The sequence below is a fragment of the Lycium ferocissimum genome, chromosome 1, assembly GCF_029784015.1.
Source record: "Lycium ferocissimum isolate CSIRO_LF1 chromosome 1, AGI_CSIRO_Lferr_CH_V1, whole genome shotgun sequence".
Lineage (NCBI taxonomy): Eukaryota > Viridiplantae > Streptophyta > Magnoliopsida > Solanales > Solanaceae > Lycium > Lycium ferocissimum.
In genome coordinates, this window is record NC_081342.1 from 4,821,675 (window position 1) to 4,847,331 (window position 25,657).

The 25,657-nt window shown below is 37.5% G+C and overlaps 3 protein-coding genes across 5 annotated transcripts; 2 read left to right on the forward strand and 1 right to left on the reverse strand.

Moving 5' to 3' along the window:
* Positions 1–6,942: 6,942 nt before the first annotated feature.
* On the forward strand, positions 6,943–18,568 carry LOC132068534 (proteinase inhibitor I-B-like). 2 transcript variants are annotated; one of them, XM_059462259.1, is made up of 3 exons: positions 6,943–7,161; positions 17,279–17,404; positions 18,225–18,568. In XM_059462259.1, the coding sequence occupies exons 1-3, from the start codon at positions 7,101–7,103 to the stop codon at positions 18,416–18,418; spliced, it is 381 nt and encodes a 126-aa protein (XP_059318242.1). In that variant the 5' UTR covers positions 6,943–7,100; the 3' UTR covers positions 18,419–18,568. The 2 variants fall into 2 exon arrangements, with proteins under 2 accessions (XP_059318242.1, XP_059318173.1); XM_059462190.1 differs by lacking the exon at positions 6,943–7,161 and adding an exon at positions 16,675–16,832.
* On the forward strand, positions 7,434–9,057 carry LOC132068130 (uncharacterized). 2 transcript variants are annotated; one of them, XM_059461649.1, is made up of 2 exons: positions 7,434–8,259; positions 8,362–9,057. In XM_059461649.1, exons 1-2 carry the CDS (start codon positions 7,788–7,790, stop codon positions 8,700–8,702), a joined length of 813 nt encoding a protein of 270 aa, XP_059317632.1. In that variant the 5' UTR covers positions 7,434–7,787; the 3' UTR covers positions 8,703–9,057. The 2 variants fall into 2 exon arrangements, with proteins under 2 accessions (XP_059317632.1, XP_059317704.1); XM_059461721.1 differs by having other exon boundaries at positions 7,439–8,049.
* A 1,020-nt stretch (positions 18,569–19,588) lies between the features above and the next one.
* LOC132061268 (uncharacterized) lies at positions 19,589–25,377 on the reverse strand. Its single transcript, XM_059454114.1, has 4 exons — positions 24,990–25,377; positions 22,884–23,305; positions 22,338–22,788; positions 19,589–21,045 (listed from the first exon to the last, which is right to left on the reverse strand). Exons 1-4 carry the CDS (start codon positions 25,305–25,307, stop codon positions 19,696–19,698), a joined length of 2,541 nt encoding a protein of 846 aa, XP_059310097.1. The 5' UTR covers positions 25,308–25,377; the 3' UTR covers positions 19,589–19,695.
* Between the last annotated feature and the right edge of the window lie 280 nt (positions 25,378–25,657).

Below are 25,657 nucleotides of genomic sequence, written 5' to 3' on the forward strand. Positions count from 1 at the left end.
TGTATGTAGTTGAATTGAATATAAATGGAATGTTGTCGAATTATGTAGAAAAGAGTTGCTAGCGTTATAATGCGTTTTGAATTGATTATTGATGTTGTTAATATGGTTGTTAGTATTGTTGTTGAAGATTTGGCCGAGCTGAATTCTCGGGGATGTTGAGTATAGGGGAAATGCTGCCCAAATTTCTGTAAATAAAGTGATGGCTTGGGATTGAATCCCTAAGTACTTAAAGCTAATGTTTGGTGTTTAATGACGTTATTGTAGCTTTTGGAGAGCTCGAGACTTAAGTTCGGATTAGCTTAGGAAGCAGACGAGGTATGTAAAGCTTACTCTTTCTTTCTTTTGGCATGTCTTAGGTGTAAATAAGCTATGATACGAGCCTCGAGGTAACTCTACTCTTATGATCCGAGCATGTCTACGATTCTTATTCACCTCTTAATATTGGTATTCTTAATGTAGTAGAAGTATGGTCTTTATGTCTTTGATATGATTGGATTTCAAATGTTGCATAAACGGTTTTGTTCCTAAAGGATCCTATGTCTAAAAATGTCCGTAACTTTCATAGACGAAACCGGATTGCTTCGAAACGTTCGTAGAAGACTCTATAACGAATAATGATTCTAACTTTCATGGACGGGCCCAGATTGGTTTGATGCATATCCGCGGTCCCCGCGATTTTCCTTTGTATAGTCCTAACGACTTTTTTTGAAAGAACTTAACATGTTTATCGCTTTAACCCTCGAGCGTCGACTACTTACTTATCCATTGAGTCTGTAATGATGATTTATATGCATATGGTTTCTCACTACTCCGCTCGTGCAAAGCTCAATATGTCTTTCACCGAGTCCCGGCCGGCACGCATTCATGCACGCTTCACCGCATTGTTCACCGAGTCCCTCACTGAGGGCCGGGCACGATATATATATATGATATGATGATATGACGATGTGATGACATGATGACGTGATGATATGGGGATGGCGGCGGGATGGCATATGATGATTCTATTCACCGAGTCCCTCACCGTAGGGCCGGTACGTATATATATATATATATATGACATGATGACATGATGACATGCATATGATGGTTTCATTTACCGCGTCCCTCACTAGAGGGCCGGGGCACGTTATATATATATGTATATGATGATTTTACTTACCGAGTCCCTCACTAGAGGGCCGGAACACGTTATACATTCATATGTACATGATGATTATGCATTTATGTTTCAGAGTCAAGCCTTACGATTTTCTGTACTTCTTATTCAGTATGATCCTGTTTACTGTGTTTCATGCTTTACATGCTCGACATATTCCGCATCGACCCCCTTTCTTCGGGGGTCGCGTTTCATGCCACGCAGTGTATGCAACGAGTAGAAAGGTGTTCCACCTGGATTGGCGAGCTCCATTTCCTCCGGAGGCCGCCGAGTCGAGTATTTATGTTATGATAGCTTGTTCTATGTTAGAGACTTTAAGTTAGAAAAAACGTAAAAGACATGTCGCTTTTGTAGCGGCAACTATAAGCCGATGTATCATTATGCATTATATTACAGATTTCATATGATTACAGCTTTTATTTGGTTTGAGAAAGACGAAAAGCATGTTTCTTTGAAAAGCTTACATTCTGCATTCATTACATGATTTGAGGGCCCAGCATGATTATGAGCATCACGAGAGTCAGCGGGTTCGCTCGGCCCTCAGTAAGGGTCGGGTGCCCATCATGCCCCATCGAATTGGGGGTGTGACATCCGAGGTATAGACCAGGTAAAATGTTATAGATAATTATTAGATAATTAAAAAGCTTAACAACTAAAGTTATTAAATTAGATGATCTGATAAGTCAACGGGGTATAACGTAGCAGGTAGAGGTCTTGAGTTTGAATCTCTCACCACTACCGACCCACATCTCAATATCATGCTTTGACTCAAGAAGTAAAAGAGTCAGGACGCATGTGATGAGAAATAATTAGCTAAATAAACATGTCTGTCTTTGGTACAAATTAAATGTTGGCCAAATCCATCGACAACCCTTTGTGGTCGTTAAAATTTTTCCCTTGAACACTTCAATTAATCCTTGATTCATTTCGACATCTGAAATGAGGTCCGACTGCGCCATTTAGATACGTTTCGCTGACTCAGTCAAATATGTAAAGAGTGTGTAACACACTCGCCGATGACATGACAAAGCAGCCAATTAATTGATTACATGTCCCATTTGGGTCCGAAAATATTTCTAAACAAACTCCACATACTTTTCGCCGGAAAATGAATAGCTTTTGATGAAAAAAAATTCGGTGAACTTTTTTTTAATTTTAAGATCTATTTTCTTTTTTAGGTTGAAATTTTTAGATTTGTTTTTTACGCTGAAATTTTCAGATCTGCTATTTTTTTTTTTTTTTTTGGGGCTAAATAATCATTTTATTAATCTTCAAGTAATCCTTTAAGGCCCCAGCTAAGCTACATCACAGCTTGCGATTCATATATGTACTATATCACTATTACATCACTACCGCATTAGCTATTAACAGATCCTAAGTTCAGTATATTAAAAAGTAAGTTGTTGTAGTACGCTTCTACTCCTCTCTGATTGCTCGAACACTCAGGTATTTCTTTCGGTCCAAATGGCATGGATGAATTCTTTTTTTTTTTTAGGCTGAAATTTTCAAAAAGGGGGAGGGGTCGATGGGGAAGAAGATGAGGTGGGGGATCGCCGGAGAAAAAGACGAAAAAGGGGTGGGTGATTTTTTTTTCCTTTTTTGAATGATTTGTTTTTAAACTTGAAACTCATTTTTTATTTTGATTTAATGTAATGTTCTCACAGAATGGTGGCGGTCTTCATTTTTTCCGGTGGTGCAATATAGCAATGGTGGAAGGATTGTTAATGGTAGAATATTAAGTGGAGAAGAAAGAGAGAAAGAATAAAGATGAAAAAGAAGGAGGAGTAAATAAAAAGAATTAAAAAAATAAAAAATATGTTTTTTTACGCTTCCCACGTGCGTATATCGTTTTATGCGAAAATCACGCAACTTGCCAAGTCCGGGAAAAGTATCTAAATGGTAGAGTTGGGCCATATCTCAAGTGTTTAAATGAAACATGATTTAGTTGAGATGTCTAAGTGAAAAATTTTGACGACCACAAAGGGCTATCGATGGATTTGGCCTTAAATGTCTAAATGAGATGATTACATAACTCAACATGATATCAATAGAGAAATGTGTTGAGTTTAATCTTGCTGTCATTCATCCAAAATAAAAATAAAAAATCTCATTGTAATTACGTAAATGAAAGTTCTTTGAACGAAAAAGTCACAATTTATATAGTATAATGTACCAAGTACCAACAATCAAAAATAGATTTTATCTACGTACTTGCCTCAATTAACTACTGAAATTTTAGGAGAACCATATATACTCGAAAATTGGTACTAATTAACAGAGTACTGCAATTATGGACTGTAAAATTTGCAAACTTTGAAAGAAATGTTTATCACAACAACAATAGCAAACATACCCAGTGTAATCCATAAGTTGGATTTGAGGAGGGTAGAATGTACGCAGATCTTACTCTTACCTTGTGCGAGGTAGAGACGTTGTTGTCTTGTATATTCATTACTAATATAATTATTTTGTATCATATTATTATTACGAGCCTTTAATTTTTTTATTGACGTTTAGTCCACATTAATACTACCATCTTTGAAAACATGAAGATGCCACCCCTTGCCTTACTAGAATCAATGAGAACTTCTCTTTAGTTGTTTTCTTTTTTGGGTGATAAAGAAATTAAACTAATGCTCGTTTGTCATGGACGGGGATCTGCTATCCTATTTTCACTTCTTTGTCATTCTATTTTCGTGTAGGTAACAATTTATCAACTCTACCTTATTTTTGGTAATTACTTTGATTCAAAAATGATATAGGATCGGAGTTGATTATTTTGCAATATCATCTAAGTACTTTTCAACCCGTAAATTTGATGAACGCGCACGACTCTGTTTCCCGATAGTAATAAATAATTAGAAATATATTGCTTGAGTCACGACATTTAATGTAAAATATGGTACGACAGAATTATAAAGTCATAATTACAAAACTTTAAAATTAAAATGCTGGTATTGTAGTTCAATTGTTGTAAAAAGAAACTTGAATATAACATGAAAATAATGAGAATTTCCATCGAATAATTGATTGGTTTATCAAAAGATTTAATTTAAAATATTTAAGCTCTTTATCATTGTCATTGATTACATCTAGACTCAAATATTATTATTAAACGGGCAAAAGAATTAAAGGAAAATAAAAAGACACTGATAATGTCATAGAGAAACAAACAAGATAAATCAACAGAGCTAAAAAGGCGTAAAAATCACGTGTTCCTAACATATCCCCGCTTACAACTTTTAGTTAATTTAACACCAAACACATAAAAGAACCAAGTTCGTGAAAAACGAAAGTTAAACAAATTTTAGGAGTTCATAAAAAATTAGTAACGACCCAATTCACTTCATCTTGCATTGTATCCGGTGTAGCAAAATAAAAGAATCGAAACTCCAGAAAATGACAAAAAGACATGCGTCTTATTAATTTCTTTCGATTTATTATTTTTTCTTTATTGATGTCCTTCTCAATGCATGTGAAACATATACTTTTTCCATTATCATTATTCGTTCACTGTTACAAAGTTTCACTACCAAACATTCTGTGCCACCATTAAAGTCTTGAAAATAATACCCTGTATTAGAAAATAATGCAAAGGGCGGTGGAAAAAAATATAAGAGAATTAAAAGAGAAGAGGTAATGCCAAAATTAAAAAAAAGCTATGGTCCCCTGTAAAATGTTTTTATCCGTGAGTCATCTTGTCAGCATATAGAACACATGAAAAATTTGTTTTATAATTATACGTACTTGATACATTTGTTAGGAATACATTTAATTTTTCATATCCATTCAATACTCTTGCAACTTTTTAAAGAAGCTTATAATCAAGTAAGTAGCCCATACAAGCACCTCCACGAAATCTCTGCAGCAGCTTCTTGAAGAGGCTTGCATAATTAAACCCGTTCAATTCTTACTAAAAATCGAAAAAAGATTGGATTGTAATGAACTAAAAGATGGGTCATAATCCAATCCGTCAATTTACTAAGTTTTAATTTCTTTTTTTGTTCTTTTATGATCTTTTAAGTACCTAATAAAAAAACTCTTTTATTATTGTGGCTATAGATAACATATCAAACAAAAATAAATGTCTTTTTGATTTTATTTTTTTTTAAAGAAATTTCTCGGGTTAATCTGGGGCCATATATCAGCCCAATTTTTAATTGAATTGAATTGGTGGGTCATTTGCATTTTTGTTCCTATTTTGTCTTTGGTCTTTAATTTTTATCCCTCAAGGCAAATATTTTTTTCGCATCATAATATCCCACAAGTTATGTCTCATACCTTAAAGAACTTATATCTAGCACGATTTTGAAGGGCAAAATCTAAAGACCTGTGATAAGTTGCTATTTTACCAATTTATGTCTTCTTTAATCTTCGATTTTTGCTATGTCTAATTGATAAAATAGTGCATTTAATGTCGTTTACTCCCATTTTACAGGTTTTATATGATTAAGAAGTGATTGGGGAGAAACCAAGTGAAAAACAAGTCAAAAAAGGCCAAATTGAAGAAAATGAGAAAAGTGGCTAAAATTGCAAAAATGGCCAGATCTGGAAATCTGAAGTTTGAAGGCTATTTTCGTCACTTTTTATTGGGAAATTTTTGGAAACTTTAAAAGCAACACTTGGGAGACAATATTTTCAACTTTGGCCATTTCATACAAGTCTTGGAGAGCTAGGGTTCATATACAACATCATTGGAGAAGAAGATTCGAACACTTTAATGATAGATTTCTTAACCCTTTCTTCAATTCCTTGCTTTGTATTGTATATCTAAGTGTGTAGAATTTTATTCCATCACTTTAATTTTGTTTATGAAAATATTCATTTGCAAAGTTGGATGAAATCTCTTGTTATGCTTATATATTGAATGATTTTTATTTCTATTGAAGTGGGTCTTTGTTGTTTTAATTAATCTTATTCTTTAATGTTTCTTAAGGGATTAGCTAACCCTAAGACCCGCCCATTTACTTCGATTTGAGCTCGAGAGAGGAAGATTGAGGCTGGGAAAGTTTAATTAACAAGAATTTGGGGTTTTAAATCCCATCTAATAGCTTGAGCTAGGGATAGGAATGTTACTTGAGATTATAATGATTGTGCTTAATATCACACTCTAAGACTTGAGAAAGCTTAGAGTGAAATTCATTGATTTGGTCGAGAGACTTTTGATAAGATTTTAGAGATCATCATCTAATGAGCATAAACTCACGCTTAGTTGTAAAATCATAAAATACATTGGATCGTTACTTGAGCGTAATTTCCTTTGTATCCATACTTATGGCCATTAATCATTTTACCCACTTTTTAGTTAGTTTTATCTTTATTAGTTGTTAAAACAAAAATCAAATATTAAAAATGTATTTACTTAGCATAGTTGGTGATAATTCCTTACTTATTTAAATCGCCTAGTATATTGTTCCCTGTGGGATCGACCCCGACTCATAATTGGGTAAATTATATTGCATACGATCGTGTACACTTTCTCTTTGAGGAGTGGATTTGGACGGTATCAACCAGCCCATTTGAAGGGCAAAAATTAAAGACAAACCCATTTGAAGGACAAATCGTGCAATTTCTCCATCAAAATGGCTGAGCCAATAAGACTGGCCCAAAATTAAACTGGTTGAGCTAGTCATATTTTGATGGACTAATTTGTCACCCTATACATCGGAGTTATCCAAAAATATGCCTTAATTATCAAAAAAAAAAAAAAAAAAAACTATAGTGGTGAGATAATGCCAGTATCTGATGAAATATTCTACAATAAATTGGACACATGTATTTTGAAGAAAAAACATTTTTAGTGGGTTGCTCAAAGAAGAGTACAAATATCGCACGTAACTGAGGTGCCGACTGTCTATAAGTATCCCTATGAAACCGATGAGTCTTAACACATCACAATTTGGTTTTATTTCTTTGTATATTCTTCAAAGCAATTAAGGCAATGGAGGGAAAGACTATGGTCAAATTATCTCACGTGGTTGCTATCATGCTTCTTGCATCACGTACGTTAATTAGCCCCTTAATTCGCCCATCTCATGCATATTTTTACTTATATTTAAATAATAATTACAATTATTACCACCAAAAGATATCATAAGATGTACGTGAAACCCCTCCATGATTAATTAGAGATCTCGAGTTCGAGTCCTAAGAATGAAAGATTCTCTGCTAGGGAGCGTTTTCCATGAATAAGCCCTACGCTGCTACATGGTGCCAGTGGTGTAGCAAGATAGAATGAAGGGTGGTTAGTTGAACACATTTCATCCGAACCGAGCTTCCATTTCATCCATCCCGCTCCAATAAGATGTATGACATCGTCATCAATCTCGCCATTCCCTTGGATGATCGACCCCACTTACTTGAAACTTTCTTTCTTCGGGATGACCAGAGTATCTAGCTGCACGTCCTTGTCCTCCACCTGACTCACATCACTGAACTTGCACTCTAAGTACTCTGTCTTAGTCCTGCTTAACTTGAAACCCTTCAACTCTAGAGTCCGTCGCCAAACCTCCATTCCCCATCTCACCCTCAACTTCATATATAGTGCGTTCCTAGATTACATATATATATATACTTCTTCACTTCTAGGGCTTATCTCGCTTCGCCACATCTAGGAGAAAGCAGCACAATGGCGGGCGCATTCTCAATGGCGAAAGCGAGAAGCCTTATTTCTCATCTCCGCCTCCTTTTATCATCCACAGTTAAAGAAACCCAGTACAGAACCTTCAGTGCTTGCATAAGTGTTCACCATTTTGTTCCGGCCCAGTATGTAGATATTACCGTTATTAGAAGATGGAATGGTTTTCAGGGTGGGATGAAAAGATGGGGGTTCAGCGGTATGCCAACATCACATGGTTCTTCATTATCCCACAGAAGTATATGTTCTGCAGGTCAAAGAGATGCTCCAGGAAAGGGTGGGATGAAAAGATGGGGGTTCAGCGGTATGCCAACAGCACATAGTGCTTCATTATCCCACAGAAGTATATATTCTGTAGGTCAAAGAGATGCTCTAGGAAAGGGTGGGATGAAAACATGGGGGTTCAGCAGTATGCCAGCATCACATGGTGCTTCATTATCCCACAAAAGTATATGTTCTACAAGTCAAAGAGATGCTCCAGGAAAGGGTGGGATGAAAAGATGGGGTTCGGTATGCCAAAGATCACATGGTGCTTCATTATCCCACAAAAGTATATGTTCTGTAGGTCAAAGAGATGTTCCAGGAAAGAATGAGCGGGATGACAACGGCTACGTGCAGTGGGCAATTCATGTGGCTGGCAGTACTTGGTACGATGATTATCGCCATCAGGAAGATGTGTGCCATGCTTTCCAGCTATTGAAAAGAGGAGGACTAAAGGAAGAAAACATTATTGTGTTTATGCACGTCATTCCGAATCCTATCTCTCATGGTATGCCCGCACATCCATCTCAGCATCCGCATCTCTGCTACCTTCATTTTCTGGACATGAGCTTTCTTAACTGGCCAATATACCATCCCATACAGCATAGTCGGTCTAACCACCGCTTTGTAAAACTTTCCTTTTAGTAAAGACGGCACCTTTTTATCGCACAACACCCCCGATACGAGCTTCTATTTTATCCATATCGCTCCAATATGATGTGTGACATCGTTATCAATCTCGCCATTCCCTTGGGTGATCGACCCCAGATCCTTGAAACTTTCTTTCTTCGGGATGAACTGAGTATCCAGCTGCACGGCCTTGTCCTCTACCTAACTCACATCACTGAACTTGCACTCTAAGTACTCTGTCTTAGTCCTGCTCAACTTGAAACCCTTCAACTCTAGTGTCTGTCGCCAAACCTCTATTCCCCATCTCACCCTCAACTTCATATATAGTGCTTTCCTAGATTACATATATATACTTCTCCTCTTCCAAGGCTTATCTCACTTCGCCACTTCTAGGAGAAAGCAACTCAATGGCGGGCGCACGATGGCGAACGCGGCGCATCCTTATTTCTCATCTCCGCCTCCTCTTATCATCCACAATTAAAGAAACCCAGTACAGAACCTTCAGTGCTTGCATAAGTGTCCACCATTTTGTTCCGGCCCAGTATGTCGATGTTACCGTTATTAGAAGATGGAATGGTTTTCAAGGTGGGATGAAAAGATGAGGGTTCAGCAGTATGCCAGCATCACATGGGGCTTCATTATCCCACAGAAGTATATGTTCTGCAGGTCAAAGAGATGCTCCAGGAAAGGGTGGGATGAAAAGATGGGGGTTTAGCGGTATGCCAACAGCACATGGTGCTTCATTATCCCACAAAAGTATATGTTCTGCAGGTCAAAGAGATGCTCCAAGAAAAGGTGGGATGAAAAGATAGGGGTTCAGCGATTTACCAGCATCACATGGTGCTTTATTATCCCACAGAAGTATATGTTCTGTAGGTCAAAGAGATGCTCCAGGAAAGGGTGGGATGAAAAGATGGGGGTTCAGCGGTATGCCAACAGCACATGGTGCTTCATTATCCCATATAAGTATATGTTCTGCACGTCAAAGAGATGCTCCAGGAAAGGGTGGGATGAAAAGATGGGGGTTCAGCGGTATGATAGTATCACATGGTGCTTCATTATCCCACAGAAGTATATGTTCTACAGGTCAAAGAGATGCTCCAAGAAAGGGTGGGATAAAAAGATGGGGGTTCAGCGGTATGCCAGCATCACATGGTGCTTCATTATCCCGCAGAAGTATACGTTCTGTAGGTCAAAGAGATGTTCTATGAAAGAATGAGCGGGATGACAGCGGCTGCGTGCAGTGGGAAATTCATGTGGCTGGCAGTACTTGGTATGATGATTATTGCCATCAGGCAGATGTGTGCCATGCTTTCCAGCTATTGAAAAGAGGAGGACTAAAGGAAGAAAACTTTATTGTATTTATGCACGTCATTCCGAATCCTATCTCTCATGGTATGCCCGCACATCCATCTCAGCATCCGCATCTCTGCTACCTTCATTTTCTGGACATGAGCTTTCTTAACTGGCCAGCACACTATCCCATACAACATAGTCGGTCTAATCACTGCTTTGTAGAACTTTCTCTTTAGTAAAGGCGACACCTTTTTATCGCACAACTCCCTCGATGCGAGCTTCCATTTCATCCATCCCGCTCCAATAGGATGTGTGACATCGTCGTTAATCACGCTATTTCCTTAGATGATCGACCCAAGTACTTGAAACTTTCTTTCTTCGTGATGACCTAAGTATCTAGCTGCACGTCCTTGTCCTCTACACTCGACTCACATCCGAACTTACACTCTAAGTACTTGTCTTAGTCTGCTCAACTTGAAACCCTTCAACTCTAGAGTCTGTCGCCAAACTTCCATTCCCCATCTCACCCTCAACTTCATATGTAGTGCTTTCCTAGATTACATATATATACTTCTCCTCTTCTTGGGCTTATCTCGCTTCGCCACTTCTTGGAGAAAGTAGCTCAATGGCGGGCACATCCTCAATGGCGAACGCGAGAAGCCTTATTTCTCATCTTCGCCTCCTCTTATCATCCACAGTTAAAGAAACCCAGTACAGAACCTTCAGTGCTTGCATAAGTGTCCACCATTTTGTTCCGGCCCAGTATGTGGATGTTACTGTTATTAGAAGATGGAATGGTTTTCAGGGTGGGATGAAAAGATGGGGGTTCAGTGGTATGCCAACATCACATGGTGCTTCATTATCCCACAGAAGTATATGTTCTCTAGGTCAAAGAGTTGCTCCAGGAAAGGGTGGGATGAAAAGATGGGGGTTCAGCGGTATGCCAACAGCACATGGTGCTTCATTATCCCACAGAAGTATATGTTCTGCCGGTCAGAGAGATGCTCCCGGAAAGGGTGAGATGAAAAGATGGGGGTTCAGCGGTATGCCAGCATCACATGGTGCTTTATTATCCCACAGAAGTATATGTTCTGCAGGTCAAAGAGATGCTCCAGGAAAGGGTGGGATGAAAAGATGGGGGTTCAGCGGTATGCCAACAACACATGGTGCTTCATTATCCCATATAAGTATATGTTTTGCAGGTTAAAGAGATGCTCCAGGAAAGAATGAGCGGGATGACAGCGGCTACGTGCAGTGGGCAATTCTTATGGCTGACAGTACTTGGTACGATGGTTATCGTCATCAGGCAGATGTGTGCCATGCTTTCCAGCTATTGAAACGAGGAGGACTAAAGAAAGAAAACATGATTGTGTTTATGCACGTCATTCCGAATCCTATCTCTCCTGGTATGCCCGCACATCCATCTCAGAATCTGCATCTCTGCTACCTTCATTTTACGGACATGAGCTTTCTTAGCGCGGCCAAAGATATCTTGTCCCATACAACATAGTCAGTCTAACCACCGCTTTGTAGAACTTTTCTTTTAGTAAAGACGGCTCCTTTTTATCGCACAACACCCCTGATGCGAGCTTCCATTTCATCCATTCCACTCCAATACGATGTGTGACATCGTCATCAATCTCGCCATTCCCTTGGATGATCGACCCCAGGTACTTGAAACTTTTTTTTCTTTTCGGGATGACCTAAGTATCCAGCTGCACGTCATTGTCCTCTACCTGACTCACATCACTGAACTTGCACTCTAAGTACTCTGTCTTAGTCCTGCTCAACTTGAAACCCTTCAACTCTAGAGTCTGTCGCTATACCTCCATTCCCCATCTCACCCTCAACTTCATATATAGTGCTTTCCTAGATTACATATATATACTTCTCCTCTTCTAGGGCTCATCTCGCTTCGCCACTTCTAGGAGAAAGCAGCTCAATGGCGGGCGCATCCTCAATGGCAAATGCAAGAAGCCTTATTTCTCATCTCTGCCTCCTCTTATCATCCAGAGTTAAAGAAACCCAATACAGAACCTTCAGTGCTTGCATAAGTGTCCACCATTTTGTTCCGGCCCAGTATGTCAATGTTACCGTTATTTGAAGATGGAATGGTTTTCAGGGTGGGATGAAAAGATGGGGGTTCAGCGGTATGCCCGCATCACATGGTGTTTCATTATCCCACAAAAGTATATGTTCTGCAGATCAAAAAGATGCTCCAGGAAAGGGTGGGATGAAAAGATGGGGGTTCAGCGGTATGCCAACAGCACATGGTGCTTCATTATCCCACAGAAGTATATGTTATGCAGGTCAAAAAGATGCTCCAGACAAGGGTGGGATGAAAATATAGGGGTTCAGCGGTATGCCAGCATCACATGGTGCTTTATTATCCCATAGAAGTATATGTTCTACAGGTCAAAGAGATGCTCCAGGAAAGGGTGGGATGAAAATATGGGGGTTCAGCGGTATGCTAGCATCACATGGTGCTTCATTATCCCACAAAAGTATATGTTCTGTAAGTCAAAGGGATGCTCCAGCAAAGAATGAGCGGGATGACAGCGGCTACGTGCAGTGGGCAATTCTTGTGGCTAGCAGTACTTGGTACGATGATTATCGCCATCAGGTAGATATGTGCCATGCTTTCCAGCTATTGAAAAGAGGAGGACTAAAGGAAGAAAACATTATTGTGTTTATGCACGATAACATAGCCCAGCATGTATGGAATCCAAGACCCGATATTATAATCAATCATTCTGATGGCATTGATGTCTATCTTTGTCACGACCCAAACTAGAGAGCCATAACGGGCACCTGACCGTACTAGTCAAGCACCATCTGACATACATATGTGATATCAACATAAACATAGGTGGGCCAGGAGGGCCATCATATGATACTCAATAGACTCATAAGGAAAACGTGTTTGTATTAAATAGTCTGAAAGACTCATCTATATGGATGTTGAACTTACTATATGAGCTAACAAGGCTTATGATCGTACGCGTGGCAATATATGAAACAACGGGGATCGAACATTATCGTCGTACATGCTTGTCTACAAGCCTCTACTGGAAAACATAACATAACGTGGCTGAGACAAGGCCCCGCCATACCTATGCATATATAATCATGTTGACCCCTGGCATCTCCAAAGCAAGTGGAGTGCAACAATCTTAACCGCTGAGCTGACATCCTACTAGATGGATCACTAACCTGTATCTGCAGACTTGCGGGCATGAAACGCAGCCTCCCCAGGCAATAGGGGAGTCAGTACGAATAATGTACTGAGTATGTAAGGCATAAGAACATCAAGTACATAAGAAATATGAGAGACTTCTGAAACATGAAAGCTAATATGAATATCTGAATGCATCTATGACTAACATCTGTAAATATCTATATACTCTGTATAACTGAAAGTTCCTCTGAGGGCGTATGATATGCATAGGTCATAATATAACTGTCAGTGTTGTGGAACGTACAGCCCAATCCATATGCCATATTTTAGTGCCGAAGAACGTACGGCCCGATCCATATATCATATAATAGTGCCGAGGAACGTACGACCCGATCCATATATCATCATCATCACTGTGTACCAACTGATCAGGTGGTAATACGTATATAATGCCTATCCCTTTCCCCATACCCCATATACATATAATATACGCGTATATAATGCCTATCCCTTTCCCCATACCCCATAAACATATAATAGACGCGTATATAACGCCTTCTGGTCATGGGTCAATGTGCATATGTATAAATAAATGCAATGCATAAATAAGATGAATAACTAGAACTCTCGGAGTGACATAAAGTCGTGCTACCTCCAATAAATATCTTTGAGCTAACATCATCAACATACGTAATCTCAAGACACTGCGTGAACGAAGGAATAATCATAAAAGAGGTACAGGAACATCAAAGATTAGAGTACTCCTAATGCTTCTAAGAGTAGAGTAATATGGAAGTCTATTCATACGTTCGTTCGTTCATATCATAAGGATCATGCTAAAATGAAAGAAAGGATAGCCTTAACATACCTGGATAATCTCCTTCTCAATCCACAACCAAACTTAAGATAATCCTCTTGCGTCTACAATAAGTGAAATGATATCATCGTCAACATATAAGGTCATGACTATCGTATTTCACTAATCTTATAACCTACGAAAAAACGGGCAGCATTTCCCCTGTTTATACTACATCCCAAAAGAAACCAAAGGTCATCAATAGCCTAACAACAAAAACAACAACCAACAATAGCAACAACTATAATATAATCCAATATAAACCTCTTCTATTACTTTGAGAATCATATTGAACGGCAAGCTCGTTTAACGAATAATAAAGCGCAATTCGAACCCAAGTCTTCTTTCATAATTCAGTTCATACCCTTCATAACATTATACTTATGTTTACCATATCCTTTTCCACCCAAAACATCATAAAGATAATCTCTAAACAGTCCATTTATTTTAACTCTTCAACCTTCACTTCTGTGTCCTAGTTTTTACATGTTTTCTTTTTCACTAAACAGTCCATTTCTTTTTCACGACTAATCTTAACAACAATAGCCACAATATAGTCAGGTTATATTCCATAATTTCCAGCAATTAGAAACCATATTTACATCTTCAAAACAGTCCAACAAACAACAACAACAAAACTACAATTTTCAGAAAAATTGGGCAACACTTTTCCTATATATTTCGCTTCCCCTCCAATTTAAATCAATACCAAAACAATAATAGCAACATCAATAATAGAATGTCCAAGTTATTCCATCAATTTCCAGCCATAAATTACCACAAGAACATAACCCCAAAACAGTCCACAATAGACACAACATCATCAACCAAACCAACAACCTCATATAGCAATATAAGCAAATAGAAATCTCTCCAAAGTTCCAATCAAAAACAAACCTCAAGGCAACGATATCAACCAACTAATCTATGCCTTCATAACATAATTCCCTTCACTTTAAACTAGGGAATTCTCCCATGAATAACTTAATTAACAAGAGTAGAGTATATTACATACCTTATTGCCTAGAAAACTCAACTAAAATCCTAGCTCCAAGCTTCAACAATTAGCCACACATCAGGCACCAAATACCATAATCCTTTCCTAACTAGTTTCCAATTCCTAAGATGAAATCTTGATTTGATTTGGAGGAATTCAACTTGGAAGGTTTAGAGAACTTTTAGGAGGGTTTGGGAGAGTTTAGAGAGAGGTAGGAATAGTGAAAAAAATGAGGGTTTTCCCGATTTTAATTTTCTGATCGTCACTGTTCATTCCGCGTTACTGTTCACCTCGTCACTGTTCATTCCTCGTTACTGTCATCCGCGGAAATTATTTTAGGGACTCAATTTTTTTCTATCGTTTTTCACGGATGGTCTCATTCCCGAGCTTACATCGACCAACTTACGATATGAACAACACAAAAATTTTCCGAGGTGTAACATATGGTGGCGTGCCTAAGGACTACACTGGCAAGAATATGACATCCAGAAACTTCTATGGGGTGCTTCTTGGCGATAGAAGTTGTGTACAAGGTGGCAGCGGAAAGGTTGTGGATAGTCAACCAAATGACTATATATGTACTGCTGGGGCAGTACTATTTCTTCTGCTTAATTACTTGAAGCAAACTTCAAACTAATAAAAATCACTTATTTTTCAAGAAATATAATTTTAAAAAAAAAAATTCCATGCAGTACATTTTCCTTCGCACCAAACACACCCTAAAGTGTGGCTCCGTATGCACTAGCAGTGCTCGATTTACTTATTATTTATCATCACCACCTTTTTTTTAACTCATTAGGGCGGTCCATTTTACGTACTAAAGGTTGCAAATGGGACAAAAAAGCAATTTATTATTCTATGTATATAAAGGATAGAAAGTTTAGATTGCCCATGGTTGATGACACAAAAAAAAAAAAAAAGTTGTGAAACTAAATCTAAGAAAAAAATCAAATGATTTATATCGAGTATTTTGCATTCACCAATTAATAAATTAGTCTGAAGAGTACATGGTTGTCGAAAACTACGTTCGAACTTAATGCAAGTGATTAAATTAAAAGGCAAAAAGAGCTACAAACATCAAGTGCTAAACCACATTTTTAAGTGTTCTACTAACAGGGGGCGGAGATAAAAGGCAACTTACGGCTTCCGCTAATTCCAGTAGATTTATTCTAATTAATTTTGTATTTGTGTTTAAAATTCATTAAATGTGTTCAAATTTTAAATTTAGACATTATTAATACTTACGTTAGCATTGTAAAATTTAAAATTATAGCAGTTCAAATTCTATCCGTCTATAATAATTGACAAAATGATTCACGAATAAAAACATTTCATAGCCAGGGGACCATAGTATCTTTACTTTTGCTAGTATCTCTTTTTTTTAATTTTCTTTTATATTGTTTTTCCTTGTCGTGTTCTTTTGTTTCTTTGCTAATGCAATGTATCTTTCCGTTTTCAATGCCTTGTTCCTTGTCAATTATGCATTGAGAAGGACAGCAATAAAACAAAACGTGTCTTATGTCATTTTCCAAAATTTTCCCACCTTTTACATGATAAAAACCCTTGATACTTTAAATTATAAATCCTTGAGAATTAATATCCAATCAATTATTGGACACTACAGTACAACAATTTTTTATTTTTTTTTGAAGAATGTGAGGTACTCTCTATAAATATCCTTGTGGAACCATGAGCTTTAACGCGCCACAAATTGGTTTTATATCTTAGTATATTCTTGAAAGCAATTAATTAAGACAATGGAGGGAAAGCCTATGGTCAAATTATCTCACGTGGTTGCTTTCTTGCTTCTTGCATCACGTACGTTACATTATTCTGTAAATTATGTAATTCTCCCGTCTTGCATATTTTTAGTTTTTAACTACTCCCTCTATTCATATTAGTTGTCAAAAAAGTACCTGTCATTTTATAAAATCAAGATTGCTTTAATTAAATTTTTTCTCATTTTATCCTCAGTGTTCATCGTTCTAGAAAGTAAAAAATATTTGATTACATAGCACATAAATTTGAAACTTCAAGAGTTCAGATAAGTGATTATTGGTTGATGTTATAATTGTGTTCAAATACTAATAAGATTGGCTTAACCTTGTTTATTAAGAGAGAGAGATAAGGGTAAATTAGTTTTTTTTTTTTAAAAAAAACTTCGTATTTATAATTTCTGAAAGAGAAACGTGACAACTAATACGGGACAAAGGTCTCTCAAATCAGTAATTAATTATTTTGTGAATTATTTATTTTAATTACAGTTTTTCAACCTCTTATGGCACGAGATCTGGTATTCAAAATGACTGATGAGATAGAAGTTTTGCGACTTCCACTGGCAAAAGAAAACCAAGTAGAAGCACTTGATGACTTTCCAATAGTGTGCCCAGGTTTGCTCTTCTGCTCTTCTACTCTTTCTTCTTCTTCTTCTTATAATATTATAGTTTCGAGTAACAACAATATTATACCTCGGTGTCAAATAAATTGAGGTCGAATATATGAATTCGCACTCATCGTGTTACTCAATTTAAACTCATTTCATACCAATATTATGTTGGGCAAAAATACAAATATCATCCTCTTGTTTCAAAGTTTATTGTATTTTTCAAAGCTACATTATCAGTAAGAATTTAATTTATATATACTTATAGTCCGGCCAAAGCTAAAGGGGCGCAAGGGGGTTCATCCAGTGGAGGAGCTAGAATTTTCATTAAGGGGGTTCCGAATTTGAAGAAATAAACGCACGAAGAAGTCAAAGGGGGTTCAACATCTACTATATATACATAAAAAATAATTTTAACCATGTATAAACAGTGTAATTTTCCGTCGAAGGGGGTTCGGATGAACTCCTGGACCCTACCTAGCTCCGCCCCTGGGTTCATCTGGACCCCCTTTGCCCGAAAGTTACACCGCATATATAAGGTTAAAATTATTTTTTATGTGTATGTATATAGCATAAACATTAAGGAAATAATCTATTAAAAATGGTAACTAACATGCTATCACATGTTAAGCTAGAGTGATAATGCAAAAGATCGTTACATTATAAGCATTGGCGAAATCAAGACTTTTACTAAGGAGATTCAAAGTATAAAATAGAAATTTACTTGTAACTGCTTTAAGTTATAAATGACTTTGATTAATGGTTAAATTCTTTTTTACTACAACTTAAAACTCTCTAAGTATATAATGTTTTTGAATCAAATATAGGTAAGCAATCATGGCCAGAACTTGTGGGACAGCCAGCAGAGATTGCTATCAAAATTATTGAGAATGAAAATCCGATAGCCAAAATTCAGCTTTTATTCCCTGGTATGGTTAGGCCATTTAATTATGTATGTGGTCGAGTTTTTCTGGTTGTTGACTGGAACGTCATTGTTGTAAAAACTCCCACGATGGGTTAATTATTAATTAGTACTTCTGTGGCAGATTTAGAATAAGCAGCCACAACAATGAAATAGATCAGTGGAGTTCTATAGTAACTTCATGTACTTCTACTATTTCAAGATAAAATGAAAAAAGTGTGGCTTATATATTACAAATAGTCATTCTCTTTTATGTTGTATAATACATCTATGTATAGATTGACATGATCAAGTCAAAGCTCCGCCTGGTCAAACGTTAGACATTTTATTAAATAAACAGCATCTCTTGCTTAACCATTAAAGTTTTTAAACGAGATGATCATATAATTCAATGCGGTCACAACGCGGTATATCACAGCAGACATCAATGAGATGATCATACAATTCAACACAGCATATCATAGCAGACAAATGTCTTAAGTTCGTTCGAGTCCCTCGCCATTATAGCCCATCCACGAAAATATGGTAACATGCTTGATTCAAGAAAAAGAAATGATGTACCTTAAGGAGCGAGTTGAAGATATATTGAGTAACTCAACGTGATATTGTTAGGAAAATGTCCCGAGTTCAATCTCACTGCCATACATCAAATATATATACGTATATTCTCATTGTAATTAAGTAGATAAAACTGTCACACTACTAGCCGCTTAAATTCTTAAATAAGACGGGCACATAATTTAACATAGTATAATATACTGACAATCATAATATATTTTTATCTATTGCTTCAATTACTGCAACTTTAGGAGAAACCATACTCGAAAATTGGTACTACTCGACACAGTAAAGCAATTAGCCAAACTGTTGAATTTGCAAACTCTGAAAGAAATCTGCAAAAATGTGAGACGCCTATTACTGCTGCAGTCTCATTTTCTTAGCAACGCAAACAGGATTTTTCTTAGCAAAGCAAACTGGTATAGTGCAATAAGGTTAGATTACCGAAGGGGTAAAAAAGACCATCGAACAATAGCAATGTAGATATGACGAACCATAATAAGCTGTATGCAAATCTCAAATATAAGCTTTTGACCAAATAAAATGCAATAAACTAGCATGAAGGAACAATCGACTCACAGTCGATTTCTTTCTTGGTCTCATAGTCTTGAAAATCCTTCAACCAGCACAACAGGATACCTTTATCCCATAAACAGTATTACCATTACCACTGACCAATCAAAATGACAAAGTAGTATTGCCATCATCACATTGCCAAAAGGAGCTATTAACATACTTCAGCGCTAATGAAATACTAATATACTTAGCATTTTTCATGTATATAAAAGGTAATAAAGAAGAGCAGAATCACTCCAAATCTAAAGACCAGAGAGATTACGCTCAGGCCTACAAGAACTTGTTGAGGGATCTAAACCTGTAAACATCCCAATATCGCTTGGGTAAGTGAAATGCCCACTCAGATGGTTTGTTCCATTGTTCAAACTCTGAAAGCCTGAGTTGGTCATCAAAGTCCGTCCAGTAAAATGCTCTTCACGTAACAAGTTGTTAATGATGTCAAGATGTGGAAATTCATTGGCAAAGACACTCTGGGACTGGCACCTAGACATGCAGGCTGGAAACTCAGATGAAATGTGATCAGGGGTTCTGTTGTTTAAAGGCTTGAACATGTCAACATTCCAACTTTCATTTCGTATTGAAGGATGATCTCGTGATATATTCCTGCTGCTGTCCCTCCTGGAATACTCCCATTCCTGACCATTCTGCCTGGTGTCATGATTCAACATTTCATTTGAGTAGCTTGGTCGAACTAAACCAGGTTCTATTTTTTCCGAGCCCTGTTGTAAAAATACTGAACCAGATATCGGCGAGGGTGGTTGAGGATAAGACTGTGAAGAGTTAACCACTGAATTAGGAGAAGAGCTATACTGCTGCAGCTGCTGTGTGGGAAGAGAAATCAGGGGTTGGTTGTGTATATCGTCGCTACTGCTATTATTTCTCGGTTGATTGAACGTAGAATGTGATCCAATGCCGGCCATCTGTCGGTGGTCGTCGATCTCTTTCTTGTGAAAATTTCGGTGGCAATTACAAGCAGCACATTTCAGAGCTCCAGGGGTCCCTTCTTCTCCACTTGGCGTGAATTCTCCACATCCGTCGACAGCATGCCCTCCCATGCTTGCAGCATGATTCTTGAGACATTCCCCGTATCGGATTGAGCTGGTAGTGTCACTTACTGAGGTTGTTGATGGTGGTTGTAGTTGTGCTATCCTGGCAGTCATATTTGGCTGAGCAAGAATGTGCTGATCCAGGGCTCGGCTAGGGTTGGGAAAGGTGCTTCCACGGCCAGCTTGTTCGTTTCTTCCAAAAATAGGACTCCCCACAATTCCATTCGGATAAGACTGAGGAACATAAATGTCTGTAGCTGTTGAAGGATCAGGGCACAACCGACCAGCTACACTTACTGACTGCACTAAGGGCTTATCCATGGCTTTTGGCACTATGGCTTTATGAGGATCAGCATTCAATAAAACATCAGTTTCAGCTGAATTGACCGAGGTAACTGATTTCTGAGTCAGCTTGGAGCTATCTGAGATCGATAACTTGGACATCGACTGAATGGCAGACCCTATACTTCTTGGAGGGCTTCTAGGAGGAAAACTTGTATTTGGCAGCTCCAAGGAAGGTCTTTCTCTATGTGAAACTACTATTTCCTGCATAAAAAAGAAAGCAACGTCATATAAAAGTTGGAAGTCATTGGAAAATAACTTTTTTCCTCTTAACTTTGTAAATGGGGAAGGCTTAATTTACACATAAACAAAAGAAGAACAAGCATGCATAACAGTAAAATACATGGCCGTTCTCCAATATTTCAGGATATATTATATTCCTCGCATGAATATAAAGATGACAGGATACTAAGCTTGCCACAGATTACTATACACCGACATTAAGGAAATGACGAAGAGTAAAAGCTTTTCTTACCTTATTTTTATGGTTCGTAGAAGTCACCCTGTAAGGCCCATCCGTAACAACCGGGGGAATTGAGTATGTGGAACACGTTGATGAACTGTAATCCATAACATAAGGACTTCTTCTTGCAATCATATTTTGTGTTGCTATAGAAGGATGCAGTTTAGAGGTGTCTGTATCCCGATTAACATCAAGATGAATATTTTGTTTCTGCATAAGCAGTTTTTTTAAATCAGTCAGGCTTAATGATAAAAAAGTTATATAAAAGCAATAGCTAGGAAGTACAACAGCAGCATGTACAATTGTCGAAAACCGCACAGAAATTACACTATGATGCCAACAATTAAAGCTAATAAGCTAACTATGATCGCTCATTAGGACAGCAAGATAAGGCCGGCCCCCCTGTGCTTTCTTATTAGAGTTTTTTTTTTAGTATTAATTAAAAGCCACCAAGGTACCTATGCCTGGTGGTATATTAGCTTTTAAAGAAGAAATTGAAACAAAATATCCAAACCAAAGATATTATACCAAAAGCGAGCGCAGACACTGAGAGCTCCTTAGTTTGGTATTTCCCACAAACCTGATTCGGACAAAAAGGAATTCCAAACAAGAAACTTTTGCCCCCTGTACCCAAAATAGCTGATAAAACAGAAGCTTAATATCTAACAGTTCATTGTGCATGAGGGATACACAAATTTAACTACTGCTGCACTTCTCAGTGGAAAAAGTAGCACACTCCATCTGAAAATTCAGCAATCTGTAAGAGGTAACAGAGGTGGCGTAAAGATGTAGTAAGTCTTCTACTAGACAAAACCTCTTGCTGAACACTGCCTTGCTATCCTCACACAAACATGTGTGATAAACTGTAAATAAAAACAAATCAGATATCATATCTATGCAAAATCAAAAACCATAGACATGCAAAAGACAAAGCTTTTCTCATGGGAGCCACCAGTTATGACAGAGCTTCCCATTCGAAGAAGTGCCATTATAAAAACGGTAGATGTAACCAAACTGGGTTTAAAGTACTCACTCCTTCATGGTGGAAATCTGGGGACCAGGAAATCAGCATGACGGCACCAGCAACGAAGAGTGATTTCTTGTACAAAATAGTGTAGTAATCCTCTTCATTGGTGAAACAAAGTAATATTTGTCGACAAGTGCAAGCCCTAATCTTCACCTGGCCGTTCAGAGGATTCTTTGCACTGAAATCAACTCGGATTTCTTTCATTTTTGGCCTCCTATGGAAGAAATTCCCAATCAAAGTGAGCTTATACTTGGGGACTAAGCTTTTACGGTGGTTCTCTGAAGAGGTTACTGTTGGGTATCCCGTATAGGTCGAATATTGCACTTCCATCGGAGGTCTTGATTTCTGATTCTCATGGTGTTCGACAATTGGAAGAGCATATAATGGCTGACTAAGTGCTTTACAAGGCCGCCATTCAGCTGCTTCACTATTTAACTTGCTTCCATAATTCCACCCTCTAAAAAGTTAAAGCACCAGGAATTAGAACCACCACAGACATCATCAAGAGACATTCAAATCTGGATGCCAAAATGAATGGCAGAAAAAGGTTACCTGCTATATGACTTTTTGTTGTTGTGGTTCAAACAAGTCCCTCTTAAAGGCCCCCTATTCATAATCACTGAAGGAACTAAGTCTGTTGAACACCTTGATGAACTATCATACATAACAGAAGGAATTCTTCCAGCAATCCCATTTGGAGCAGGTGAAAGGCCACTAAACCCAGTGCAACTAATTTCCATGGAAGAATTTATTTCAGAGGTTTCACAATTGACATGACTTGCAATTCTGTCCTCGGAATAAGAATGAGTTACTTCAGGAACACAATCTACTGAATCAGAAATATACAAAACATCTTTCTGTATGTGTGGATTTTCAGGTACTGCTTCTGACTTCTTTGTCCCGTACTCATTTCTGCTACCAATATGCTCATCTCTTTTGGTATTACCTAGCTCCATAATACCAAACGTTTCTCTCTGCATTACAAGGTAACCATGAAAAATTACATCGATACACAATTCACTTTCTTCAAGAGGCAACAAGGACAAGAATTTTCGCCAACCTTCTTGGAACTCAAAATAAAGCTGTCAACCAAGAGCTTCCGCTCAAACTGGTTGACAAAGACTACAGCCTTAAAATTTATCCCAGCACAGTCAATTTTCTCTTTCACTTGATTTTTTAACTTTTTAGATCTTTTCATTTTAGGCAAGTACCACAAGAATGACATCTAATTTAACAACATTTACTTCTTCTATATTACATTAACCTTTTTGTTGATAGATTTCTATATTGCATTACTACAAAATATTTCATATTTTCCCAATAATTACCGTCTTTCTGCATAAGGAAACCTTTTGCAGTCAAGCTCAATGCTGAAATCTCCAAAGAAAGCAAAAGCTAGGCAGTACAATAGCAGTATATGCAATTGTCTAATACAGCATATAAACTACACTAATGGTGCCAATAACTAAAATCCAAGATCCGAATTTTCACCCCAAAGATAGTGCAACAATGGTAAATACTAAAGCTCAGACATAAACAGTTCTTTGGTCCAGCATCTCCTATAATTGCAATTTAATATTTCCAAGCAAAGGCTATAATTACTCCTCATATAAGGAAAAAGTAAAGTGGCAAAGATGGTTCAAAAATTGCTTTAGGTCATAGGTTTCGATCTCATGTGTGCCTTTTTAAAAAAAAATCTCCTTTATGACATGGGGTACTTTACTTGGGACCAACAATACTTTATCCTTCATTGCTTAAAACAAATGTTTTTTTCCCTCCTTTCAAATTGTTGTAATCATATTTCCTTTCTAGTTTGTTCAACAAAGAATAACACTTTTTAAATATGGAAACAATTTAACTTAAACTTCTCATTTTACCTTTAATGATAATTTCTCATAGCAAAACAAATGTTATGTCATATGTAAAACCACAAGTTTCAGAAGTCTTGTAACATAAGCAGACAAATATAGTGACATGTTTAACATCTTGTCCAATCAAATAGGTTCAATGGAAGGTGTATTTGGTATGAAGGAATAAATTTTTCAGAAAACGGTTCCAGCTTTCCCATAATTGGTTGGTCGAAGTATTTTGAAAAATATTATTTTTAGGAAAACTAGTAGTTTCTCTAAATTCAAGATAATGGCATCCCAGTTGGAAGTAGGAGAATAAGTGACACTACATGCTGATTCTCTACTCTCCATCCTCACCCCCGTTATCCCTAACTCGGCAAAACCCAACTACCGCCCCACACACCCAACCTCCCACCCATCCCCTACCCCTGCCCCACCTCTCACCCCCACCATCCCCACATAATAAAGTATGTTTTTCCCCCTTCCACAACTGCTTAGATTTCCTATCGGGCTCTCCAATCTATTCCAAGGTCCAGTCATTATACAATGCATTTATAATATAAAATTTTGATTTGTGATAAAAGGTAATTGCCACTACTCACCCTTCTAGTGCCCCACATACCGTTTGTCTAGATTATATATAAATATTTTTAGATTAAATTTTCCGTTTACTTACCGAATACTAGAAAATAAGTGGTTTTCCTCATACCAGACAGGGAAACACACAATAAGTTGTAGATAAAACCTATATCTAATATCATAACTGAATGATCAAACAAACACAATTAACAAAAAAACAAGCACTCACAACTTGATCAGGAAATTGCGGGGTCCACCTAGAAACCTCCATGAGTGCACCAGCAACAACAACCTTTTCTTTCCACAAAACAGAATCATAATCCTCTTCATTAGTAAAATCAAGAAACACATGTAGATCATCATAAGACTTCATCTTGACTACCCCTTTAAGAGGGACTTTTGCCCTGAAACTAACACGGATTTTAGTCATTTTTGGTTTTGGTTTAAAGAACTTTCCAACCATTCTAAGCTTACATTCGGCCACCATACTATGTCGATAGTCATTCGAAAAGGTTGAATAACTAACGTTGTTTTTGGGTGCAGCCATATTAGAGTGGAAGAGCGAGGGGCACTGCTTTATGAGTAGTTTCTTGGGAGTTAAGGACGGGAATGAACCAATAACACTTATAAAAGGATAATTTTAAACACTTTGTACCATTGAGCTAACTTTTGTATAACCTTTTATATTTGTTTAGGGTATTCAAATATTAATATATTTATTAGATAAACATAGAAAATATATCCTCTATATATACTGTAATTTTTTATCGAGGGTGAACACTCTCAGCACCCTCTAAATCTGCTCCTGGTGCAGGGCCATTGGGAGGCGCTCCCTATCAAGATTTTTTTCCTACCAGGGCTCGAACTTGAAATCTTTTATTAAGGGAAGAACAGCAT

Bases quoted from the DNA above. Each gene is read 5' to 3' on its own strand.
- LOC132068130 (XM_059461649.1), top strand. From the start codon at position 7,788: ATGGCGGGCGCATTCTCAATGGCGAAAGCGAGAAGCCTTATTTCTCAT. The intron at 8,260-8,361 runs GTCAAAGAGATG...TATGTTCTGTAG, and splicing joins CAAAAGTATATGTTCTACAA to GTCAAAGAGATGTTCCAGGA.
- LOC132068534 (XM_059462259.1), top strand. From the start codon at position 7,101: ATGGAGGGAAAGACTATGGTCAAATTATCTCACGTGGTTGCTATCATG. The intron at 7,162-17,278 runs GTACGTTAATTA...TTTTAATTACAG, and splicing joins TATCATGCTTCTTGCATCAC to TTTTTCAACCTCTTATGGCA. The intron at 17,405-18,224 runs GTTTGCTCTTCT...AATCAAATATAG, and splicing joins CTTTCCAATAGTGTGCCCAG to GTAAGCAATCATGGCCAGAA.
- LOC132061268 (XM_059454114.1), bottom strand. From the start codon at position 25,307: ATGGCTGCACCCAAAAACAACGTTAGTTATTCAACCTTTTCGAATGAC. The intron at 22,789-22,883 runs GTAACCTTTTTC...TTAACTTTTTAG, and splicing joins AACAAAAAGTCATATAGCAG to AGGGTGGAATTATGGAAGCA. The intron at 21,046-22,337 runs GTGAGTACTTTA...TTTTTTATGCAG, and splicing joins CAGATTTCCACCATGAAGGA to GAAATAGTAGTTTCACATAG.